Source organism: Corylus avellana, chromosome ca5, assembly GCF_901000735.1.
Source record: "Corylus avellana chromosome ca5, CavTom2PMs-1.0".
NCBI classification, from domain to species: Eukaryota; Viridiplantae; Streptophyta; class Magnoliopsida; order Fagales; family Betulaceae; genus Corylus; species Corylus avellana.
This window is the reverse complement of record NC_081545.1, coordinates 34787209-34810327: the sequence shown is the minus strand read 5'-3', so window position 1 is coordinate 34810327 and position 23119 is coordinate 34787209. Positions and strand designations below refer to the sequence as shown.

At 36.3% G+C, this 23119-nt stretch overlaps 6 protein-coding genes across 7 annotated transcripts; 4 read left to right on the top strand and 2 right to left on the bottom strand.

Moving 5' to 3' along the window:
* The first annotated feature begins 446 nt into the window (after positions 1-446).
* On the top strand, positions 447-2897 carry LOC132180997 (chalcone isomerase-like protein 1). The gene is made up of 4 exons (XM_059594031.1): positions 447-688; positions 1927-2170; positions 2277-2368; positions 2470-2897. Exons 1-4 carry the CDS (start codon positions 478-480, stop codon positions 2601-2603), a joined length of 681 nt encoding a protein of 226 aa, XP_059450014.1. The 5' UTR covers positions 447-477; the 3' UTR covers positions 2604-2897.
* A 1-nt stretch (position 2898) lies between these two features.
* LOC132180996 (putative glucose-6-phosphate 1-epimerase) lies at positions 2899-7510 on the bottom strand. 2 transcript variants are annotated; one of them, XM_059594030.1, is made up of 9 exons: positions 7483-7510; positions 6893-7039; positions 5201-5275; positions 4682-4738; positions 4436-4593; positions 4173-4304; positions 3807-3909; positions 3461-3560; positions 2899-3364 (listed from the first exon to the last, which is right to left on the bottom strand). In XM_059594030.1, exons 2-9 carry the CDS (start codon positions 6983-6985, stop codon positions 3147-3149), a joined length of 936 nt encoding a protein of 311 aa, XP_059450013.1. In that variant the 5' UTR covers positions 6986-7039; positions 7483-7510; the 3' UTR covers positions 2899-3146. The 2 variants fall into 2 exon arrangements, with proteins under 2 accessions (XP_059450013.1, XP_059450012.1); XM_059594029.1 differs by lacking the exon at positions 7483-7510 and adding an exon at positions 7290-7434.
* A 2352-nt stretch (positions 7511-9862) lies between these two features.
* Positions 9863-11368, bottom strand: LOC132183244 (alkane hydroxylase MAH1-like). The gene has a single exon (XM_059596647.1). It carries the CDS (start codon positions 11366-11368, stop codon positions 9863-9865), a length of 1506 nt encoding a protein of 501 aa, XP_059452630.1.
* Positions 11369-12528: 1160 nt separating this feature from the next.
* LOC132182232 (pentatricopeptide repeat-containing protein At2g01510, mitochondrial-like) lies at positions 12529-14772 on the top strand. The gene is made up of 2 exons (XM_059595421.1): positions 12529-14399; positions 14546-14772. The coding sequence occupies exons 1-2, from the start codon at positions 12529-12531 to the stop codon at positions 14547-14549; spliced, it is 1875 nt and encodes a 624-aa protein (XP_059451404.1). The 3' UTR covers positions 14550-14772.
* Positions 14773-15277: 505 nt separating this feature from the next.
* On the top strand, positions 15278-17163 carry LOC132181597 (alkane hydroxylase MAH1-like). Its single transcript, XM_059594845.1, has one exon. The coding sequence runs from the start codon at positions 15459-15461 to the stop codon at positions 16992-16994; it is 1536 nt and encodes a 511-aa protein (XP_059450828.1). The 5' UTR covers positions 15278-15458; the 3' UTR covers positions 16995-17163.
* Positions 17164-18566: 1403 nt separating this feature from the next.
* Positions 18567-20418, top strand: LOC132182539 (alkane hydroxylase MAH1-like). The gene has a single exon (XM_059595815.1). It carries the CDS (start codon positions 18603-18605, stop codon positions 20151-20153), a length of 1551 nt encoding a protein of 516 aa, XP_059451798.1. The 5' UTR covers positions 18567-18602; the 3' UTR covers positions 20154-20418.
* The last annotated feature ends 2701 nt before the right edge of the window (positions 20419-23119 follow it).

Genomic DNA, 23119 nt, shown 5'->3' with positions numbered 1-23119 from the left:
AAGAAAGCTACCCTTCTACCTATCTTTAAAGGAGACCAGTCAATTGTTCAAACTTTATACCTTTCTTGACTTAGACTTAGGTAGTTAGGTTGAAATTAGTTTCCCATAACTGTTCTAATTGCTAATCGTTTTTGAAAACGAATAGAAAAAATGAAGGTAATTATTTGATTTTACTAATCGCATTTTCACTTATACTTAGAATGCGATTGGCTTTGCATTTCATAGACAAAAAAAAAAAAAAAAAAAAAAAAGTGATTTAAAACTATTTTATTTCATGAGATATTTATTAATATTAATATTAATATTTATTACTGTAGACACCTATTTAAGGAGATATTAATGATCCCAACGTACCCACAGCCACCTGTAAACATTAATTCCTCATAACCACTTCCGATGGGGAGATATTTAATTAGATTATAAAAGGATCTTTCATGTTCCAAGCACAAACACAAGCACAAGCAGTTTCTTTGCATTATGGATTGTTTGAAGCAGAAAGTCAAACAAGGGAAGAGAGTTGCTGATGATGAGCTCAAGGATGAAGCAAAAATGGAGGAGGTTGCAGTTGAGGTTGAACCCAAGACTGGGATTTCCTTTCACCTTAAATTAGATGATGGCAAGCAGTTGGGTTGTGTTGGTTTGAGGACCAAGCATGCTCTTGGCATGAACCTCAAGATTTATGCCTATGGTAATTTTTTATTTTATTTTATTTATTTATTTTTTTCATATGCACATTGTGATTTAGTCTCTCATGTTTGCTGCATATGCACTAAAAATAAACGCCGAAGATTGCAAGATTCAGGTTTTTTAAACATTGGGTATGCTATAATACTACCTTATGTATAAGAAAGCGACTTTCTTATTTATTACTTTAACATAACATATTTCTCTTTCCTCTCTCTTCTCTTCTCTCTCTTTCTTTACCTTTCATTGGAGACAATGATGAGACTTTTCTTAAAAAGTGAAGATAAGTAGGAATCTTTATTTGTAAAGAAAAAATATTTAATTGTTATATATAAAAAATAATGGAAGCTATTATATAATATATTTGAATAAGAAATCAAAAAGTAGTTTGATTTCCTAAATTTAAGGAAAATCAAAAAGAAATTGCTCTCAACGGTTATCCTGTAGTTGTTTCGCTTTTTTAATTAGAAAAAATCTCAAAATAACCCACAAAAAACCTAGCATACCCAATATTTAGGTAACCTATAAGAAAGCTACTACAAGTAGTTTTTTTTTTTAGATTTTTCTTATATTTAAGGAAGAAAAGTAGTTATAAGATAACTGTTGTGAATGCTCAACTTCCCTTTAGCTTATGTATCCGTTATCTTAATACAGTATTTTCTCTCCTTCCTTCACCTTTCATTGAGAGTTGTGTTGAAATTTTTTTTAAAAATGTAAGGATAAGTAGGGAACTTATATATTGTAAAGAAATAAAATTTTATTAATATAGGGAAAGATAAAAGAAGCTAGCTCAATAGCATACACAATGTTTAGGGAACCTATAAGGAAGCTACCTTTTTTTTATATTTTTCGAAAAATAGAATCAACTATAGGATAGTTGTTGTGAATGCTCTGTTCGATATTTTTTAGTAAAGAGAAACATAAGCCCCTGAATTTCAATATGGAAAGCAACTTGCTTGGATGTCATAACAATTTGAATAATGATCTCACACAAACAACAGAATAATCTGTTAAATGATGTAATTCTAATTCCCAGTCGGTAAGATGACAAGATACCAAAACTTTTGCCTGAGCATATTTTTGCTCAACAACTGAAATTAAAAAAAAAAAATAATAAAAAAAAAAAAATAAAATTCAAAACTTCACCAAATTCCATAGAGCACAATTTTATTTTGAATAGTACTTGCCTCTACTCAGAGCTCATTTTGAAGGTCATAAGCCTTGTCATTCTTCAATTTGCAGGGATGTATGCAGATAGTGAGAAACTGAAGGATCTTCTCAAGTCAAAGATTGGGGAAGCCCCGGCGACACCCACAGAGGAAATGTACCAGTTGGTAATCGACAGTGATGTCTGCTTGGTTATAAGATGGGTGATTGTATTTCCTGGCCTTAGCACGAGTATGTTTAAAAAGAACCGTGATGATCGTCTTGTAGAATCCATAAAAAAACTAAGTGGTGACAAGAAGAATGCAGAGCTCGCAGACACGTAACTAGCACAGTTCTTTCCTATAAGTGTCATATATTCGACATAGATACAAGAAGAAACTTTACCTGAAAGCTTGTCTCCTTTTTTTTTTTTCTGTTGATGACAGGATCATGGCTCAAGCACCTGATAGCATTAAGGTACCACCTGGTTCTGTAATGGAGATTCATCGGATTCCAGGATATATTTTACAAATAAAAGGTATGAGTAAAGTTGGGAAAGTTATTTACTTGTGCAGTATATTCACTATTTAGAGAAATGAAATGGAAAAAAATATATATATTTGTGTTCGATGGGTGCAGTGGCAGGTGAAGTGGTAAGCAAGGTTGAGGGTGAACTTCTGTCCAGGGCTTACATACACATGTACCTGGGAGATGATGCCCTTGACAAAGATGCCCGAGAAAAATTTGGAACGTATCTGCTTTCTCTCTTCTAATCAAACACTAAACCAAGGTTTAAGAGAATAAGGTTTACCTCCTAGTGGGCTCTTTGGAGACATCAGATGAAAGTAAATTCACTGGTGACTGAAAAATTGCTCAATAATATGTATGGTAGTGAGAATGTGTTCTGGTTTCTACTATAAGATCCATCTGTCGTAAATGTAACTTTTTCGTTTATTTAGAGATTATTTGGATCCAAACTACCAAAAATCTCTTTCTTCATAAACTTGTGTGGTTACTACCAAAGAATAGACCAATAAACAAATAAATAAATTTAGCTACAACATCAAGGAACTAACTTGTTTACTCTTTCATTACCAAGAGGCATTTATCCCCATTACAAAGTGGCAACATACAAAATATTCCTGCTGCTCAACCTTGAGTTTGACCCGGACATGATATTCTCATGTTTTATTTTGAGTATAATTTAGTACCAGTCTGGGAATCCTAATTACCACGAACAAGGTAATACCTGAACAAGCAAGTGCATTTTTATCGTACAATAAATAAGACAACCTTCATTGACTGCATGAATGAAGTCAGTGAAGGCCATGAAGAACCATCCGAGGGTCCAACTGCCCACTACAATAGCTTGATGACACAGTTGAGAGTTCTTGATAGCCTGTCCACTCTTCGAAGGGTTTCAAGACAATTGGGGTTTCAATAGCACCAGAATCCACACATAACATGGTTTTGTAATCCTCATCCCCCAAATCTGGGAGAGCCTTGGCCTTTTTGTCCCAAGGATTCCAAACAACTGCACACCACAATTTTCAGGATTACAAGGAAAGAAGTTTGATATATTGAGGAGATAGAACACTAACACGAATTTTATAGCATTAACTATAAAAACCTGCATCTGGCATGCCGTCCTTCCGCAGTACAAAGGTTCTTTTCTTCTCGTGGTCTATGATAGCAATCTTTGTTGGGGTGGTTAAATAAACTCTGTCGATCTACAGGGGAGCGACAATTTATTCTCAGAGACCATCTGCAAAGGTTTGAACATATATACATATGTTTGTGTATACATATGTATGTATCTTTCTCTCTCCCTATGTGTGTGTATTATCAGAGTTCACATGAGATATTAGCATAAGCTAATTTTAGTTCATTACCTTAAGAATGAGGTCAAATTTAGTTGCATACTACAATTTCACATCCAGAACGAATGGCAAACGAAAATAAAAGAAGGTACATACCTCGCCATCAAAAGTAATAGCATCTGCCTGCTCTGTGAACCTTTGTCTATCCATTAGATTGTCAAGGTAATCCAGTGTCTCCAAGCCCTCAACACGCACTTCACTGCAAATTAAACAGTATCATGCAATTCCTCTGAAACGGATAGCAATGAAATATCTACCAAACTCAGCTATTGATAAGGATACACCAAATTACTGGTACCCTACGGGAACATGTGTATAAATTTCTATAGGTTAGGACCTTATGCATCCTCACATAAGAGGACATGGTCATTGCATACAAATCAAAACCCCACCAAGCCCCTTCCTGCAAATAAAAACTTTATTGCATTCAAAAGTCTTAGCTTCTACATTTACTAGGCTCACCTGATATCTGAGACAGATAAATAGTTGCGCATTGCAAACATAAAACAAAAGGCCTTGTTATCTATATTTCTCACGCGAGGGATCAAAGTTAGCTTTCCTGTGCTGAGAGATATACGGAGCCGCAACTCAAAGCTGCAGAAAACCACCACGCATAGATTCAAAAATTTAGACAAGTAGTCTATGCCTTTCAACATCAGTCACAGCTAATGAAAATGTCTTATAGTTCATCTACTAAAAAAAAGTCACATTATTGACGAGCATACCTACGTGGCCAGGTCTTTAGATCCTCCTGTGTGGATTTAAGTATCAGATCTACTGATGACTTCTTGTTAGCAGGAGGCAAAGGTGAAGGGTCACTATCCAATGACCACAATCTGTTTCTTGCAAATCCATGTCGCTCCAGTGAACCAAGATTTCCAAACTACAACAGGCAATAGCAGCTAAGAATCTCTAATTTTCCAACCAGAGGAAAAGCTAAATTAAGTTTCTGCTAGTTTCCTCCTACCGACCTGTGGAAAGCAGACAGGTATGCCTCCCCTGATGGCTTTGGGTGGTTTCCATATAGCCTGCGAAATAGGAGACGCCCACATATAAATATGAAAAAAAGAGATGAATGGTTCAAACTGTAGCTTTAGCAAAAGTAGAAAACTCAAACAAGGAAATTATATTTGAAGCACAATTGCACGATCTTTCAGACAAGTCCAGTATTTCATTCAGTAATAAATAAGAAAAGCATGAATTGCATATGCAGCTAGCATTTAACAAATACCAGGAGATCATATAGAAAATTAGAGAAATTAGCTTCTAAGTAGTTTTCTTCTTTCTATTAAAGAGTGTTCTGCATACACACACAATTAGAATGATTGACATTGCATTTATTTGCTGTCATGCTGACAAAGTTGCCTTGTGAATATAAGTTTGTATTCTATTAGTACCATTTTGTTGATAATTTAGCGAGAATGCGTCATTTTTAAATCTAACCAGTGCATTTCTCATATTCACAGTACAAAATAAAAAAGCTTCTTTACCTTCCTGCTCATGAAAAGCAGTTCCTCTCTTCGTTCATTCTTCCAAGAAACAACCTGCCCTCCATACAGAAGCACCTGAAACCATTCTATGTCAAACAGTTGATAACTACAGCTGAGATCACCCTTTTATAATAGTTTAATAAACACCTGTAACACAAAGTGCGTGATATATCATATATGTTAAAATCATATCTTGACTCTTAAATTGTTTGATCATTCAAGTGATTTAGATCGCATCATTACCTAACCATGCAATATATAGGTGCAGTTAAACCTTTTGGATTCTGCAAAGTTTGTTATGGTGAGGGCTGACTCTAAATAAAGAATTACACATCTCCATTTATAATCATAAAGTTTTGTCACCATACTATTGAATGTAGAGAACATTTATTTTTTGAGTGTGGTTGGAGTAAGAGGTTATGGAGAGCAGTGATGCTCAAAAGTTTGGTTAGTCCTATCTGGTTGGATTGGGATGAAGGTGGTGAGGGAAGGCATGAAGGCGTGGAAGGGCAAAAATCTGCAAAGCACTATGTGTAAATTGGGTTTTGAGAAAACTGTGTATCACATATGGAAGCACCGGAATAGAATTAAATTTTGCAATAGAGTGAATTATGATGAACTAATCTTACAGCTTATTGGTTGAGAGATTAGTACAAGCATCATGGGGAAGGCCGAAGGGCAAAGGCAAATTCAAGCATATTGATGAAAATATCAAGATTTGTGAGAATTGGAGAATACCTTTGAGTATCCTGGTTTAGAATGGGTGACGGCTTCTAATTGAGCTCTCTTTTTGTTAGTTGATAGGATAGTTTTAGCTTGTAGTTTATTGTGTAGGAAACCATTTGTAATTGTTTTGTTTTGGGTATGGTTTTCTTTTGTTTGTTGTAAAGAACAGAGTTCCACTTGTTTTCTTGCTGGTGTGTTTTGGTGTTAGAATGAAAATTTTATTCATCCAAAAAAAAAAAAAAAACAAAAAAAAAATTCTCAAAGGTTTTGTAAGGATGACTTTCAGCAAAGTTGTGCCTCATCTCACAATAATTGTTTAATCATGTCTCTAAAGATGTCACCAAATTTTCCCAATCCCAGTATTCACCTCCAAGTTTTCTCATCGTTTCCCCCCAACTTGGGCAGAATTATTGAAGGGTTCTTCTCATCACCACAAATATTCTCTCAATTTTAGTTTTAAATCACTATTTATTCATCATTTACGCTATAACTCCACCGCAAACCACGTTAAATCACAAAATTGTTTCTCTTACAATCAATCAACTTCAAAAGAATAACACACAAATAAGAAAAATACTGCCTATCATCCAACTATACTAGTCATAATTCAGCATCCTCCATATTATATCATGTTAAAATATTAATTAAATAATTAAATTTATCTATTTCTATTAGCTTAAACTTTTGAGATAATTGGTAGTTTAACACGATATCAGAGCCAAAAGTCATGAGTTCAAATCCTGATTCCATCAATTCACCTCTCATTTCAATTAAATATTCTACATGTTCGGCCTCACCCTCACGTGAAGAGAAATGTTAAAGTATTTATTAAATGATTAAATTTACCTATTAACCGAAACTTTTGAGATAATTGGTAGAATAATTAATATATCATTCATCATCTTGTCAGTTCCACAGCACTAAGCCAATCAAAAAGTACAGCAAAATAGACCCAATTAAACCAACCTCTGCCGATGTCCCAGCTGGCTCAGTTAATATAATCCGGGGCAATCTATTGGCATCGTCAACTATATTCAGTGGCAACTGCCTCGGCCCCATCCTCGCCCTTATGCGACTCGCAAATGGGTTTGCTTTTCCTTTCCTCCACTCCAGCTGCACATAAATCAAACCACCCAGTTTCTCATCTTCATCTTCAACAACACCAACAACAAAGCAAACATATACTGTGCATACTAAATGTAACCATATGTACGAATAGCCTAGGAAAAAAGCTATTGGTAAGAATGAAATTAAGCAGAATAATTACATCAAACTTGATCTCTGAACACCCTTTTCTCAGAACAAAAAAGAACAAACAAATTTGAGTACAAATTAAGAGAAAGATAAGGGTAATTAAGCTTACGTTTAATGCTAGTATTAATATTATTATAATGATTATGAAATGTTATCAGCTTCGAGTTTGAAGAAGAAGAAGAACCATCCATACAATATATATACATATATATACATCGTAGATTCGATATATATCTAAGAGAGTGACAGGGACAAGGACATGTTTGAAAAGAAGGATATCCAAAGGAAAAAAGAAAACCCACCTATATTCTATTCCATCACAGTTTGTCATAGGATGCTCTGGGCGTTGTCTCTCTTTCAGTTAAACGAACTGATCACCTGTGTTGGGGTCCACCTTGTTCACATGGAGCACAAGTTCTTTCCACATATTTTCCCACGTAAAATATGGGACCCCTTATTGATGGGTCCTACTTGGTGGACCAATTGATCGAACAATCAATTTGATCCGTCAAATTTTAGTTATTTCGTTCGCAAGTCTTCAGCGAAAAATTACTGAAAGTCAAGAAAGTCAAAATTACAAGTAATATTTGAAATTCTCTACTGGTTGGGACTTGGTAGTGTATGTAAATGACTGCAGGTGATCAAAACCCATACAAATAAAATGCAATTTTACCTATTACAATAAATAAAATAAAAAGCAATTTTTTAAAGACCGCTACTAATTAACGGTCCTTATTTATTGAACGTTTAATTAATATCTTTCTTTTTCCCAATATTTCCCGTAGGAATCTCGGCTCTAATCAACTTGAACGTGGACTTAAAAAAAAAAAAAAAAAAAAACATTTTTCCTATTATTTATTTTAATAAAGTTTTTTTTTTTTTTTTTTTTTTAAGATTTCTTTTTATTCAGTTTATTTAATGGGTATGTTTTTAAATACATGTGATTCCCACTTAATCTAAAATTTTCAGCTCAAGAATATTACAGTACCCATTAACTCATATAGATATTCTCTAATATATGATATTTAATTATGAGAATAACTTTAATTAGGTCCTTGTGTAAATTGGGTATTTTGCACCATTTAATAAGAATCAGATACCTTAACTTGAAATACTAAAAAATAATATAACCCTTCATATTCATACCAACTAATTTTTTTTTTTTTTTGGACAAAATACCCATTGATAAAACCACTCGAGCCACCATATGTCTGTCTTGGTTTTTAAAACTCCGATGTTGAAAGCTTGGTGATAGGTGATGGGCGTTGGATTAGAACAAATACAAATTCTACAAGATTAATTTGAGTTAAACATATTATGTTTGTTTTTATATTCATTATATTTGGTATTTTTACGTGAATGAAAAAAAAAAAAAAAAAAAAGAAAAGAAAAGAAAGGGGAGGTCGTAATCATTGTGTTTCCATGAAGTACACAAATTTATAGGTAGGCAGGCTAATTGTCAATCGTCGGTTCTTGCCGACGCAGGGCAGCGTTGGCATGAAGGAAAAAGAAGAAAACGTACGTGATCCATTGGCCTTCCTTCTACTTTCGGTTCCCTATATATCCTTTTATATGGCCTAGAAAATGACTCAAGAGTGTTGATGGTTGAACCTCTAGAGAGTGATCCATTCATTTGATCGATCACCTATACCTGCATGCGTTGAATCAAATATTTGTTCACTGGTTTTCATATCCTCAAATTCAAACAATCAAAGAGTATTGGTTACAAATTTTTAGTTGATAAAGTTTACTTATTTATCATTCATAGTTTCTTTATAAATAAACGTCTTTGTAATACTTCATTATAATACTTAATATAATGTAATCCATTACGTCTCATACTGCTTCCGCTCTCTCCTTTTTTTTATTTTTTTTTAATATATTTAACACAACCCATTTACAACTTGCTGATACGTGTGAAAGGGTATAAATATTTTTGTTTTAGTAAACTCCAATCACATGTTCACGCATATAGTAAGTTAAAAAAAAAAAAAAAAAAAAAAAATTATAAACCATTTGTAAGTCTAACGTTGCTATTTTTTTTAAAAAAATAGGCTCATTAACTAACGAAAATTAGGCTATGTTTGTTAATAATGCTTTCTAAATTATATTTTGATTTCTGTTTGAAAAAACGTTATGATAAGACATAAATTTGAAAATAGTTTTGAGTATTTTAAGTTGATGGTTAATTTTTATAAAAAAAAAAAAAAAGAAAAAAAAATAAAAAAGAAAAGAAAAGGTTGTGCTTATTTGGTTCTTTCATTGGTTGAAGAACCTTTGTGGTCCACTCGTCCAAAAAGATAAAAAAACCAAAAAATGACGAATCTGTACGTAGGGTTCATGATTTTTATATATAGCTTTATCTGAAATTTCCGATTTAGCCCATTATAATCTTCTTATTTCTAAGCACGCATCACTAGTTAGTACTAATTCGAAACAGATCATGCCAGGTACGTAGATAGCGTATATATGGGCCTAACCCCGACATTTTTCAAATGAAACAAGAATGAAACAACAAAAAATGCTGAAATACTCCTTTACCTAAACAGGATGAGGATAGATGACTCTATATATAATTAGGCTGAAATACATATTTATTTATTGATGTCAACAATTGTTTTTCCCTTTTGGTCCAGGGATTAATTGGGATTAATTAGGTATCTTTATCTTAAACAGTCTTCTTCAAACATCTCTTTTGGTGATCTTTACCTTCAAGCCATGTTTCATATGAAGCACGACAGAGATGCTCGGTAAAGCAGGATGAACTTCAACTACTTGAACACGATAATTCCAGATGATGCTGCTTGCAACTATTTTCATTTGAGTGAAACTCATGTCCTTACCTAAACAAGTCCTGGGGCCTGCATTAAATGCTATGAACTTGTAAGATGGTACCTGCACAATCCTTCCTTGCTCCGATATCCATCGCTCTGGCTTGAACTCTAAGCAATCTTCACCCCATAGGCTTTCCATCCTTCCCATTGAGTACAGAGAGCATAAGATTCTCCTACTTGGAATAATACGCTGGCCGCTTGGGAGAATGTCAGAGCCAATTGCGCTCAAATGCTCGAAAGGTATAGGTGGGAAAAGCCGTAAGGACTCACATATGGCTCCGTGGAGATAAACTAGCTTGCTTACCTCATCTATACCCCAATTGATCTCGTTGTTGACCACCAAATGCTCTCTCATCTCTTTTATAATCTTGGCTTCCACTGATGGGTGTGTTGCAACATGCCATAGAAACCAGGTAAGGCCTGAGCTTATGGTGTTCCTGCCCGCAACTATGAGAGAAAAGACCATGTCCCTCAGAAACTTGTTGGATTTTGTAAAACCATCCATTTCTCCTCCTTCATCTTGTTCTATACAAGCTGTGAGCAAGTCGAATTTCGCTTCCTCCAGTTTCAGGGTTTTGCTTCGGCTGAGTTGTTCACGCTTGGATGAGATGCATTGGTACACAAATTGATCAAATATTTTGCAAGCATTGCTCAGCTTCTTTTCTTCTCCTATTTGAAGCCATCGCTGCAACTTCCAGTAACTTTCTGGCACAATGTGTCGGTAAAAGACGCTCTTTTCCATTTGATCGAACGCTTTTGCATGTGCAACTTGAGGAAAGTCAATGGAAAGGCAATTTGGATCGAAACCCAAAACCAGGAAGCAAACATTATCGAAGGTGTAGCGCTGAAAAACATCTTGTAAATCCACCTCAATTCCCCTACTTGAGATGTGATCAAGAATCGGAATGAGGCCGGTTTCCACCTTTCCCCGAGAGACTTTCTCCAAGAACAAGTCGAACTTTTTGTTCTTTATCATTGACTGAATCAACTTCCTCTGATATCTCCACGACTCAGAGTCAGAAGTAAAGATCCCATCTCCGACGGGTTCAAAAATCTCCCTGAACTTGGGCCCCTTTTCGTAGTTGGAAAAGTTTCTGCACAAAATGTGATGGATGTTGGTGGGATCACAGGTGAGCACAAAGTTCATGTTAGTGAACCAAGGGCCCTTAAACTCGAAAGTCCCCCCATTATCTTTTAGAAATCGGGTTGCATGGTCGTGGATATTCGATACATTTTGAAGAAGCCTGGGAAGCATTCCGAAAACGGGCCAGTTTTTGAAGGGTGACTGTTTGTTCCATCCCCATTGCCAAAGGAAAAGGAAGCAGAGAAATGCTACAAACCAAAGTATGGCCATTGGATGTGTATGAAGGTTTTGCATATGATCGATTAAGGTCCCAATTAAAGGTGCATGCATGGCTGCTGTTTTAGGCGCGCCTACGTGCACGACTCTCTCGATTCTGCAGGGTCATGAGGTTGATGTGACAATATAGATACACGTTAAGGTGTCTTAACTGAAAAGAAAAGAAAAAGATCTGCAGTATTTCTCTCAGCTACCCATCTGATCAAGATTTCCATATATCCGGCATGCACAAAGTAAAATCCCATGGGGGTGTTTCAATCACCCCGCCCAAAAGGGGTGGCCGAACCATCTCTCACTTCTGGGCTAACTATTGGAGGTGATTTGTCAAAATGGGGTGCTTGACCACCTATGGCCAAAATGGCCTGCATGGCCACCCACCCCAAATTTTGTCTAAATTTTTGGGTGTTTTTTTTTTAGTTACTACTTTTTTAGCATAAGGGACAAGTCTCACATTTTTAAATGTAGTGACCTGAAGTTTCGTTAAAAAATTGGACGAAAGTATCAAGTTAGTATTTCACCTAACGATATGTATCAGTTATAATACTTTTTGAAACTGAGACAACTATTTGATTTTGGCCTTAACCATAAGCACCAAAACTGCATTTTAACCCAATATTTTAAGACTACCAACAGCCCGAAAGATATATATTATATATATATATGTCCCTAATGGAAATTTTTTATCATACTTCTTTTCTTTGAATTCTCACTCTCATGCTAGCTGTTCTAATCGAAATCAATAATTGATACGGGTGCTAGAACTTGATACAGGCCTATACGCAAAGATTAGCAAAAATTGTTCAAGTGTTTCTAATGTTTAAGATACTTGTTAGTGTGGCCTAAATATTGTAGGCCTATCACATGCGCCCACCTTGCAAACAAGGGTGCTCCCATGATATAGTTTTGAAATTTTAACATCTTCCAATCGCATACTAATAGGTATTAACAAAATATAAACGAGTTGTAGGTCTTTACAACTCGTTTATATTTAGTTCTACGATGCGGAACTAATTAAAATTTCAGGTGAAAAAAGAAAAAAAAAAATTAGAGGGGTTAAAGTTTAATTTTAATAAAGTTAAAGGGGTACTTGTAGATTTTCCACCTTCTATAGATAGCCCTCTTGTGAAGAGATATGTTCATGTTAATATGAAGGAATGAGAGCCCTGACCTTGAACCCTATCAAACACTTGAGTATCATAACCGTCATACGCCACAACGGTTTTCTGAACTTCAACTTCCACTGCACCTCCATTTCCACATCCTCTACAGAACCACTGGAACTCATCCAAAGCAAGGCCACCAACCAGATAGCCCTCGGTCTCTCTTTGGGCTTGCGAAAATGCACCAACCTGTGCGCTGTCAAGCAAGCCCATGCAAAGGCCTTTGCTTGTGGGATCCAACATGACACACATTTATCAACCAAAATCGCCATCTTGTATGTTTCATTTCATAAAGTTGACGCCGCAAATAGTGTATTCGAATCTATACCCAACCCATGTAGCTACCTTTGGAATTATATGATAAGGGGGTATGCCACTGAGGGCCACTTCGGCCGGTCTTTGGGGCTGTACAATGAGATGATGCAAAAGGGTCTAAGACCCGACAATTTTGCGTTTCCTTTCGTGCTTAAATCTTGTGCAGGATTGTCTAATTTGGAGCTGGGGAAGTTGGTTCACCAGCACTCGGTTTGCTGTGGGTGCAGCAATGATCGATTTGTTAATGTTGCTTTGGTCGACATGTATGCCAAGTGTGGTGAAGTTGAAACTGCACGGTTAGTGTTTGATAAAATGACCGTGAGGGATTTGGTTTCTTGGACTTCCATGATATCTGGGTATGGCCACAATGGTTATAACAGTGAGACACTTGAGTTTTTCGATTTGATGCGGGGTTCGGGGGTAAAAGCCAACCGGGTAAGTCTTTTGAGTGTTCTTCTAGCTTGTGGTAGTCTAGGAGCTTTGAGGAAAGGCGAATGGTTTCATAATTATGTAATCCAAACTGGTTTTGAGTGTGATGTCCTGGTTGTCACAGCTCTAATGGATATGTATGCGAAGTGTGGGAGTTTGGATTTGGCTCGTAGTTTATTTGATGAAGCAGCGGGGAAAGATGCTGTTTGCTGGAGTGCGATGATTGCGTGCTATGGACTTCATGGGGATGGAAGGAAGGCAGTTGATCTTTTTGATGAAATGGTAAAAACGGGAGTGAGGCCAAACCATGTGACATTCACCAGCGTCCTTTCAGCTTGCAGTCACTCAGGCTTGCTAGAAGAAGGTAAGAGGTACTTCGAATTGATGGAAGAGGTGTTTGGGATTCCACCGAAACTCAATCATTTTTCATGTATGGTAGATCTTCTTGGCCGTGCAGGACGACTATATGAAGCAAAAACCCTTATAGAGAATATGCCAGTTAAACCCGATGCAATTATATGGGGATCTCTACTTGGTGCATGCCGAGTATATAGAAATCTGGATTTAGCTGAGAGAGTTGCAGATATTATTTTTCAATTGGACCACTTTCAGTCTGGCTATCATGTTCTACTCTCTAACATCTATGCAGCTAAATCTAGATGGAATAAAGCAGAGATGGTGAGGAACATGATGGCTAGAAGAGGAGCCAATAAGATTCAGGGTTTTAGTTTGATCGAGTTTGATAATACGGTTCATAAATTCGGTGTAGGAGACCGGTCTCATCCTCAATCAGATAGGATTTATCCCAAGCTTGAGGAGCTGGCTGCAAAGATGAAACGCTTGGGTTATGTTCCCTCCACAGATTTTGTCCTTCATGATATTGAAGAGGAAGGAAAAGAAGAGGCTCTTTCTTACCACAGTGAGAGGCTGGCTATTGCATTTGGCCTCATTAACACCAGCCCAGGGACACCAATTCGTGTCACAAAGAATCTAAGGATATGTGGAGATTGTCATAATGCTTTTAAGTTTATTGCCAAGATTGAAAAGCGGCTCATCATTGTAAGGGACATGCATCGGTTCCACCATTTTGAGGATGGAGCTTGTTCTTGTAGGGATTACTGGTAATCATATACTTATTTATTTCTGGTTGTGCTTAATTAATTATATTGTTGAAGGTGGATGAGTACTCCTGCAAGTTTTCTGTTAGTTAATTCTTAAGAAACTTAACCTAGAAATGTGAATCCTGATTTATTGTCCTCTTCTTTAGGTAAAAGAATGAAATTCCAATGCTGACTGAAGACACTAGCTAGATCTGTAAGTATTAAAGGATGCATGTGGAAGGAGAAAAAAAGAAGAAGCAAATATATGAAGGTGAAGCAAGTTAGCTGTTCATCTAGCATTATAAGTATTTGAAACAAATAGATCATCTAAAGACGAAGCACATGTATTAATGCTTCCATATTTGGATTATAAAGGGCAAATATGGTTTTTTAATGGACAAAGTAGGGGTATTTTTGAAATATTTTGGTCATTTTTTTTTCCATCCATTATGAGGTGGATCCTAAAGGAGTGACTTTTTGACAAAAAAATTTTGTAGTTAGATGCATTCAAGTGAAACTCTTTTGAAAATTACAAGTAGTTCAAGACGAAGCACATGAATTTTTATTTTGGACTTTTTGCTAATAAAAGTGTTAGATTTGAAATTAGACCAAGTAAGCATAAAATTTTCTCAGTAAGGAATAACTGAATCGATTAGGGTTTACATCTCATAAGGCGGATATTACTTCAAACCTTCATCTCCTTTCTTTGCACCTATGTAAACATTTAAAAATAAAATAAAATTTTAGAACCCAACTGACAAAAGGACAAAAAGAAGATAATAATAATAATAAAAATAAATAAAGAAATAAAATAAAAGAACAGACAAACAAACGTGCAAAACAAGAAAGATTTTGACCTGGCAGCATATCAAGTGCATTAAAAGCCATGACCAACTCCCCGACTAAAATTTAGTGTGGCATCAATGGGTGCAGAGAGTAATAATTAGCGATCAACAACTCCCCTTGCAGCTTCAGAACAATCAATGTCGATGTCGAACCATCGTGCCGGACCGTAACAAGAAGGTGAAGGCGCGGCTACAAAAGCAATTCACAAAACCCAGAAAGCTTCAAACAGATCCAATGCTTGGTGGGTACGCAGAGATAGTCGTACCAATATTTCTCTGCTTATTCATTCTTCTTTGGCATTGGAGATCATGGAACAAACACTCACCCATCATAAACTGGCCTCTTTTCGGAATGCTTCCGGGGCTTCTTCAAAATGCACAGCATATCCACGACTACACAACCCGGGTTCTAAAACATTATGGGGGGACTTGGGAGTTTATGGGCCCTTGTTTCAGTAACATGGAATTTGTGTTGATCAGTGATCCCACCAACATGCATCACATTTTGAGCAGAAACTTTTCCAACTACCACAAAGGCCCCAAGTTCCGAGAGGTTTTTGAACCTCTCGGAGATGGGATCTTCGCTTCTGATTCTGACTCGTGGAGATTTCAGAGGAAGCTGATTCAATCAATGATAAAGAACAAAAAGTTCGACTTGTTCTTGGAGAAAGTCTCCCGGGGAAAGGTGGAAAGCGGCCTCATTCCGATTCTTGATCACTTCTCGAGTATGGGAATCGAGGTGGATTTACAAGATGTTTTTCAACGCTACACCTTCGATAATGTTTGCTTTCTGGTTTTGGGTTTTGATCCAAATTGCCTCTCCAGTGAATTTGCTCAAGTTGCACATGCAAAAGCGTTTGATCAAATTGAACAAAGTCTCCTTTACCGACACATTGTGCCAGAAAGTTGTTGGAAGCTGCAGCGATGGCTTCAAATAGGAGAAGAGAAGAAGCTGAGCATTGCTTGGAAAATATTTGACCAATTCGTGTACCAATGCATCTCATCCAAGCGTGAACAACTGAGCCGGAGCAAGACCCAGAAAATGAAAGTGGAGGAAGAGACGTTCGACTTGCTAACAGCTTGTATAGAGCAAGATGAAGGAGGAGAAATGGATTGTTCTACCAAATCAAACAAGTTTCTGAGGGACATGGCCTTTTCTCTCATAGCGGCGGGCAGGGACACCATAAGTTCAGGCCTCACCTGGTTTCTATGGCTTGTTGCCACACACCCCTCCGTGGAAGCTAAGATTCTACAAGAAATGAGAGAGCATTTGCTGGTCAACAACGAGCGCGAGATGAATTGGGATATAAAAGAAATAAGCAAGCTAGTTTATCTCCACGCAGCCATATGTGAGTCCTTACGCCTTTTTCCCCCTGTACCTTTTGAGCATTTGTATGCAATTGACTCAGACATTCTCCCCAGTGGCCACCCTATTGGCCCAAGTACAAGAATATTGTACTCTCCATACGCAATGGGAAGGACGGAAAGCATATGGGGAGAAGATTGCTTAGAGTTCAAGCCAGAGAGATGGATTTCGGAGGAAGGAAGGATTGTGCATGTCCCATCTTACAAGTTCATAGCATTTAATGCAGGCCCAAGGACTTGTTTGGGTAAGGACATGAGTTTCATTCAAATGAAAACAGTTGCAAGCACTATCATTTGGAATTATCGTCTTCAAGTAGTTGAAGCTCATCCTGTTTTGCCCAAGATCTCTGTGGTTCTTCATATGAGACATGGTTTCAAGGTGAGGGTCACCAAAAGAGATCATTGATATTGAATAAGGCTTTTGAAGATCGTAAATTAAGATGCATGCCAGCTACCTACCTACCTAATGGGCGATCCAATCCTAGCTAGATGGATTAATTCGGGAGATCGAGCAATAAATAAATGTGTACCGTATGTACATTATTACATACGTACTGGAATTAAATTTCTTTTTATTTGTGCTTTGCAAGTACCATTACTCGAACACTTGTTCTGGTTAATGCGACAAATGCCACCAACCAACGTGGTACAAGGGAGGTTGGTACCATTTCTCTTTATTTGTGGCTTTGCCCGATAAGAATAGAAATTATTAGTGATCGATTAACGATGATTTGCTTTAATTTACCCTAAATCAATCAAAGGGCTAGTTTATCTTTGTTTACATTTGAAAGTAGTCAAATAATTAACTTGCAAAATTAGAGCTTTTGTACACAACCAAATCAACATAAAAAAATGGGACAACTATATATATTTTAGTTCATAGATTTTTATTTGATTTACATTTAGTCATTGACTTTTTATTTCAAGAATAAAATATTTAAGTTTTGTCCGAGTTTTAAATAAGTTTGTTTGTGTACCTAACTTAATTGTTAAAGTTAACTGAAGACACTAGATCTGTAAGTATTAAAGGGTGCATGTGGAAGGAGAAAAAAAGAGGAAGCAAATATATGAAGGTGAAGCAAGTTAGCTGTTCATCTAGCATTATAAGTATTTGAAACAAATAGATCATCTAAAGACGAAGCACATGTATTAATGCTTCCATATTTGGATCGGATTATAAAGGGCAAATATGATTTTTTAATGGCCAAAGTAGGGGTATTTTCGAAATATTTTGGTCTTTTTTTTTTTGTTTATTCCATCCATTATGACAGTGGATCCTAATGGAGTGACCTTTTGACAAAAAGAATTTGTAGTCAGATGCATTCAAGTAAAACTCTTTTAAAAATTACAAGTAGTTTAAGACGAAGCACATGAATTTTTATTTTGGACCTTTTGCTAATAAAGTGTTAGATTTGAAATTAGACCAAATAGGCATAAAATTTTGTCCATAAGAAATAATTGAATTGATTGGGGTTTACGTCTCATAAGTGGATATTATTTGTACGAACCTTCATCCCCTTTCCTTACACTTATGTGAACATTTAAAAATAAAATAAAAGTTTAGAACCCGACTGGGGAAAGGATAAAAAGAAGATTAAAAAAAAAAAAACAAACAAATGTGCAAAAGAAGAATGATTTTGACCTGCCTTGCAAGGCTGAGTGAGCATATTTTGCGAGCTCAAAATCCATCATTTTGACCCTCTAAGTACTTCATTTTCATCCGTGCTTTGTCGGGAAGGCGTTTATAGTGGCAGCACATCAAGTGCATTAAAAGTGTTGTACTATGTTGGTTTGAAGCATCATGAAGCCATGACCAACTCCCCGACTAAAATTTACTGTGGCATCAATGGGTGCAGAGAGTAATAATTAGCGATCAACGACTCCCCCTGCAGCTTCAGAACAATCAATGTCGATGTCGACCCTGTTAGAAATAATTGTGCCGGACCGTAACAAGAAGTTGAAGGCGCGGCTACAAAAGCAATTCACAATACCCAGAAAGCTTCAAACAGATCCAATGCTTGGTGGGTACGCAGAGATAGTTGCACCAATATTTCTCTGCTTATTCATTCTTGTTTGGCATTGGAGATCATGGAACAAATACTCACCCATCATAAACTGGCCTCTTTTAGGAATGCTTCCGGGGTTTCTTCAAAATGCACAGCATTTCCATGAGTACACAACCCGGGTTCTAAAACATTATGGGGGGACTTGGGAGTTTAAGGGCCCTTGTTTCGGTAACATGGAATTTGTGTTCCTCAGTGATCCCACCAACATCCATCACATTTTGAGCAGAAACTTTTCCAACTACCACAAAGGCCCCAAGTTCCGGGAAGTTTTTGAGCCCTTTGGAGATGGGATTATTAATTCCGATTCTGACTCCTGGAGATATCAAAGGAGGCTGATTCAGTCAATGGTAAAGAACAAAAAGTTCGAGTTGTTTTTGGAGAAAGTCTCCCGAGGAAAGGTGGAAAGCAGCCTCATTCCGATTCTTGATCACGTCTCAAGTGCGGGAATTGAGGTGGATTTACAAGACGTTTTTCAGCGCTACACCTTCGATAATGTTTGCTTCCTGGTTTTGGGTTTTGATCCAAAGTGCCTCTCCATCGAATTCCCTCAAGTTGCACATGCGAAAGCGTTTGATCAAATGGAACAAAGTGTCTTCTACCGACACGTTGTGCCAGAAAGTTGTTGGAAGTTGCAGCGATGGCTTCAAATAGGAGAAGAAAAGAAGCTGAGCGTTGCTTGGAAATTTTTTGATGAATTCCTATACCAATGCATCTCATCCAAGCGTGAAGAAATCACCCGAAACAGAACCCAAAAAATGGAGGAGGAAGCAAATTTCGACTTACTCACAGCTTGTATAGAGCTAGAGCAAGATGAAGGAGGAGGAGAAATATTAATGGATCGTACTTGTACAAAATCCGACAAGTTTCTGAGGGACATGGCCTTTGTTCTCATAGGGGCCGGTAGAGACACCGTAAGTTCAGGCCTCACCTGGTTTCTATGGCTTGTCACAACACACCCATCCGTGGAAGCTAAGATTCTACAAGAAATGAGAGAGCATTTGGTGGTCAACAACGAGCGCGAGATGAATTGGGATATAAAAGAAATAAGCAAGCTAGTTTATCTCCACGCAGCCATATGTGAGTCCTTACGCCTTTTTCCGCCTATACCTTTCGAGCATTTGTATGCAATTGACTCTGACATTCTCCCCAGTGGCCACCCTATTGGCCCAAGTACAAAAATATTGTACTCTCCATACGCAATGGGAAGGACGGAAAGCATATGGGGAGAAGATTGCTTAGAGTTCAAGCCAGAGAGATGGATTTCGGAGAAAGGAAAGATTGTGCATGTCCCATCTTACAAGTTCATAACGTTTAATGCAGGCCCAAGGACTTGTTTGGGTAAGGACATGAGTTTCATTCAAATGAAAACAGTTGCAAGCACTATCATTTGGAATTATCGTCTTCAAGTAGTTGAAGCTCATCCTGTTTTGCCCAAGATCTCTGTCGTTCTTCATATGAGACATGGTTTGAAGGTGAGGGTCACCAAAAGAGATCATTGATATTGAATTAGGCTTTTGAAGATCATAAATTAAGATGCATGCCAGCTACCTACCTAGTTAATCTGCGATCCAATCATAGCTAGATGGATTAATTTGGGAGATCGAGAAATAAATAAATGTGTACCGTACGTACATTATTACGTACGTAGTGAAATAAAATTTCTCTTTATTTGTGGCTTTGCCTGATAAGAATAGAAATTATTAGTGATCGAGTAATGGTGATTTGCTTTAATTTACCCTAAATCGATCAAAGGGTTTGTTTATCTTTGTTTACATTTGAAAGTATTCAAATAATTAACTTGCAAAATTAGAGCTTAAATTTGTACACAACCAAATCAACATAAAAAAAGTGGGACAACTAGATATATTTTAGTTCATAGATTTTTATTTGATTTACATTTAGTCATTGACTTTTTGTTTCAAGAATAAAGTATTTAAGTTTTGTCCAGGTTTTAAATAAGTTTGTCTGTTTACGTAACTTAATTGTTAAAGTTAACAGTTTGTCAATTATCACATGTAAATATCTCATTTAACATGCCAACGTTTATATGAACGCCCAATATCAATACTACCATGTATGCAAGCGACAAGTAATATTCCAAAAAAACAAAAAGAACAAATTCCAAAAAAAGAAAGAAAGGATGTCATCTTTTGACATTTTGATGTTCACTCATTGTGTATTTATGCTGCGTTTTGGTGTGATTAATTCACTCACACGTACATGATTAAAGTACAATTATAATGCAGAGCGTACATGTGTATTTATGATACACTTTTGAAGTGTGTTAGGCAATCACCAATCTCTAATGTTCTTATAGCAATTGAAATTTAAAACGATGTTAATTAAAGTGAAAATTCTTGACTAACTTTGAATAGAAAAATCCCCCAGATCGAGTACTATACCTAGCGATTTACACATTCTTGTTTTCTCAGGACTATTCAGAAATATGTGAAGTTTTGGCCCAATTATATATATATTCTGAGCATAAATTATGAGTAATTTTAAAATTTTGAGTAAAAAAATAAAATGACTTTAATTTTTTTTTTTTTTAAGAAAAAAAATCAATATATTCCATATAATCAAATAACAGATGGAGAAAACTTCTCCATCGTAATTATATCACAGATACATTCGAGAGTTTCCTCCACCCAGTTTTTATCTATGATATCGTTGGTTGCATTCTTAACGAACCTATATGCCGCACCATTAATTTTACGGCTCACATATTCAATTTTTCAGTCAGTGAAATAATGAAGAGTTGTACGGATATCATCAATCAATTGACTCATTCTCTTTCACTGCTTCCACAGTAATTTTGGCATCACCTTCCAAAATTACATGTGTGCAGCCCAGGTCCTTGCAGAAATTCACCGCCTCATAAGCTGCCACCGCCTCAGCAGCAGTAGGATCTAGCAGACCCCGCCTGGTTGTGCTCTTTGCTGCCCTTACCTTCCCTTCATTATCTCTTATTACAACACCCAAACCGATCACACCTTTTTGATGATTCAAAGCTTTTTTCAGAGAAAAAAAATAAAATAAAAAATAAACGACTTTTACCAATATTACTCATAAATTCCTTGCCGATTGGATCCTATATATCAATCTCTTTACTTTCACTCTCTTTCAGGCTTGATCAACAGATCATCATGGCTTCCATGGCAGAGAAGGATATCGCTAAACATTTTTCACATCAACAACCCAGCATCACAAAAGCAACTATGAGAGCCTCTGGATTTCTAGAAAAAAAAAAAAATATATATATATATATATATATATATATATATATAGTCAAATTATTCCACCATCATACTTTCCCATCTACCAAACAGATCCATATAAAGCAAAAATACAAGCTTAAGCAACCCACCAACGGTCCTATATATTCAACTCAGCAAAACCTCCCAGAACTTCATCGTCGTCTTTGTCTTCATCCCATTCTTCTTATATATATTCAAAGGCTAATTTTGAGGGATGACCACAAATATCTTGCCCAAGAGACCCAATACCCACGGCACCATCCCGAATTCCATCTCACCTTCTCTTATTGTAGACAGAAGGAAAGCTGATAAGAGGAAGAAAGAATATATGGTGCCGAGAAATACTATGGATCAATAAGTTTTTTAAATTTGACTCATATTATCATATAAATTCAATAAATTAATTATTAGATTTGTGAAATCTATCATTAAGTTATCTAATAGTTGATTTGTAAGATAAGAAGTGTCAAATATAGGAAACATTTCTCTATACAGTGGGACATTGCCCACAAATGAAAGAAAAATGTAAATTTTTTTTTTTTTTCTTTTCTAACTGTAAGTAAAGAAGTTTTTATGGTTAGCCATTTTAGATAAAAATAAAATAAAATAACTGAGCAATTGTAGTGGATGCTCTTACAATATTATAAGACTTAAAAGAGCATATTATGAACCAAAAATATAAAATGGAGAGCCACCTACCTGCTCAACCACAAAGTGAGGCTATTTGTAAGACTTAAAGACCCAAAATATTAAATGAGAGCTAGGTACCCACTTGTAAGACTTAAAGACCATATTAAATGAGAGCTAGGTACCCACTTGTAAGACTTAAAGACCCAAAATATTAAATGAGAGCTAGGTACCCACTTGTAAGATTTAAAGACCCAAAATATTAAGGGTTAAATATCTGAGATCTTTCTGGGGTTTGCCAATTTTATTTTTTCACTCATGGGGTTTCATTTTTATCACAGGAGGTCCCTGTGGTTTTGATAATAGACCAAGTTAGTCCTCCGTCAGTTGACCGTTAGTTGACTTAACGGAATCCCACGTGGACCAATCAAATGTTGACACGTGGCACCTATTTATTTTATTTTATTTATTTTTTTTTTTTTTTAAAATGTATTTTCCAAAAAAAAAAAAAGAAGAAAGAAAAGAAAAACAATTGGGAGTGGCTCCTTGGCCATTTGGGGGTGGCTCAATTGTTTTTCTTT

Excerpts from the sequence above, each read along its gene's own strand:
- LOC132180997 (XM_059594031.1), top strand. The coding sequence starts at position 478 with ATGGATTGTTTGAAGCAGAAAGTCAAACAAGGGAAGAGAGTTGCTGAT. Across the intron at positions 689-1,926 it reads CCTCAAGATTTATGCCTATG|GGATGTATGCAGATAGTGAG; the intron begins GTAATTTTTTAT and ends TTCAATTTGCAG. Across the intron at positions 2,171-2,276 it reads AATGCAGAGCTCGCAGACAC|GATCATGGCTCAAGCACCTG; the intron begins GTAACTAGCACA and ends TGTTGATGACAG.
- LOC132180996 (XM_059594030.1), bottom strand. The coding sequence starts at position 6,985 with ATGGGGCCGAGGCAGTTGCCACTGAATATAGTTGACGATGCCAATAGA. Across the intron at positions 4,739-5,200 it reads TGCTTTTCATGAGCAGGAAG|GCTATATGGAAACCACCCAA; the intron begins GTAAAGAAGCTT and ends CCTATTTCGCAG. Across the intron at positions 3,365-3,460 it reads GGACGGCATGCCAGATGCAG|TTGTTTGGAATCCTTGGGAC; the intron begins GTTTTTATAGTT and ends TGTGGTGTGCAG.
- LOC132183244 (XM_059596647.1), bottom strand. The coding sequence starts at position 11,368 with ATGGCCATACTTTGGTTTGTAGCATTTCTCTGCTTCCTTTTCCTTTGG.
- LOC132182232 (XM_059595421.1), top strand. The coding sequence starts at position 12,529 with ATGAGAGCCCTGACCTTGAACCCTATCAAACACTTGAGTATCATAACC.
- LOC132181597 (XM_059594845.1), top strand. The coding sequence starts at position 15,459 with ATGCTTGGTGGGTACGCAGAGATAGTCGTACCAATATTTCTCTGCTTA.
- LOC132182539 (XM_059595815.1), top strand. The coding sequence starts at position 18,603 with ATGCTTGGTGGGTACGCAGAGATAGTTGCACCAATATTTCTCTGCTTA.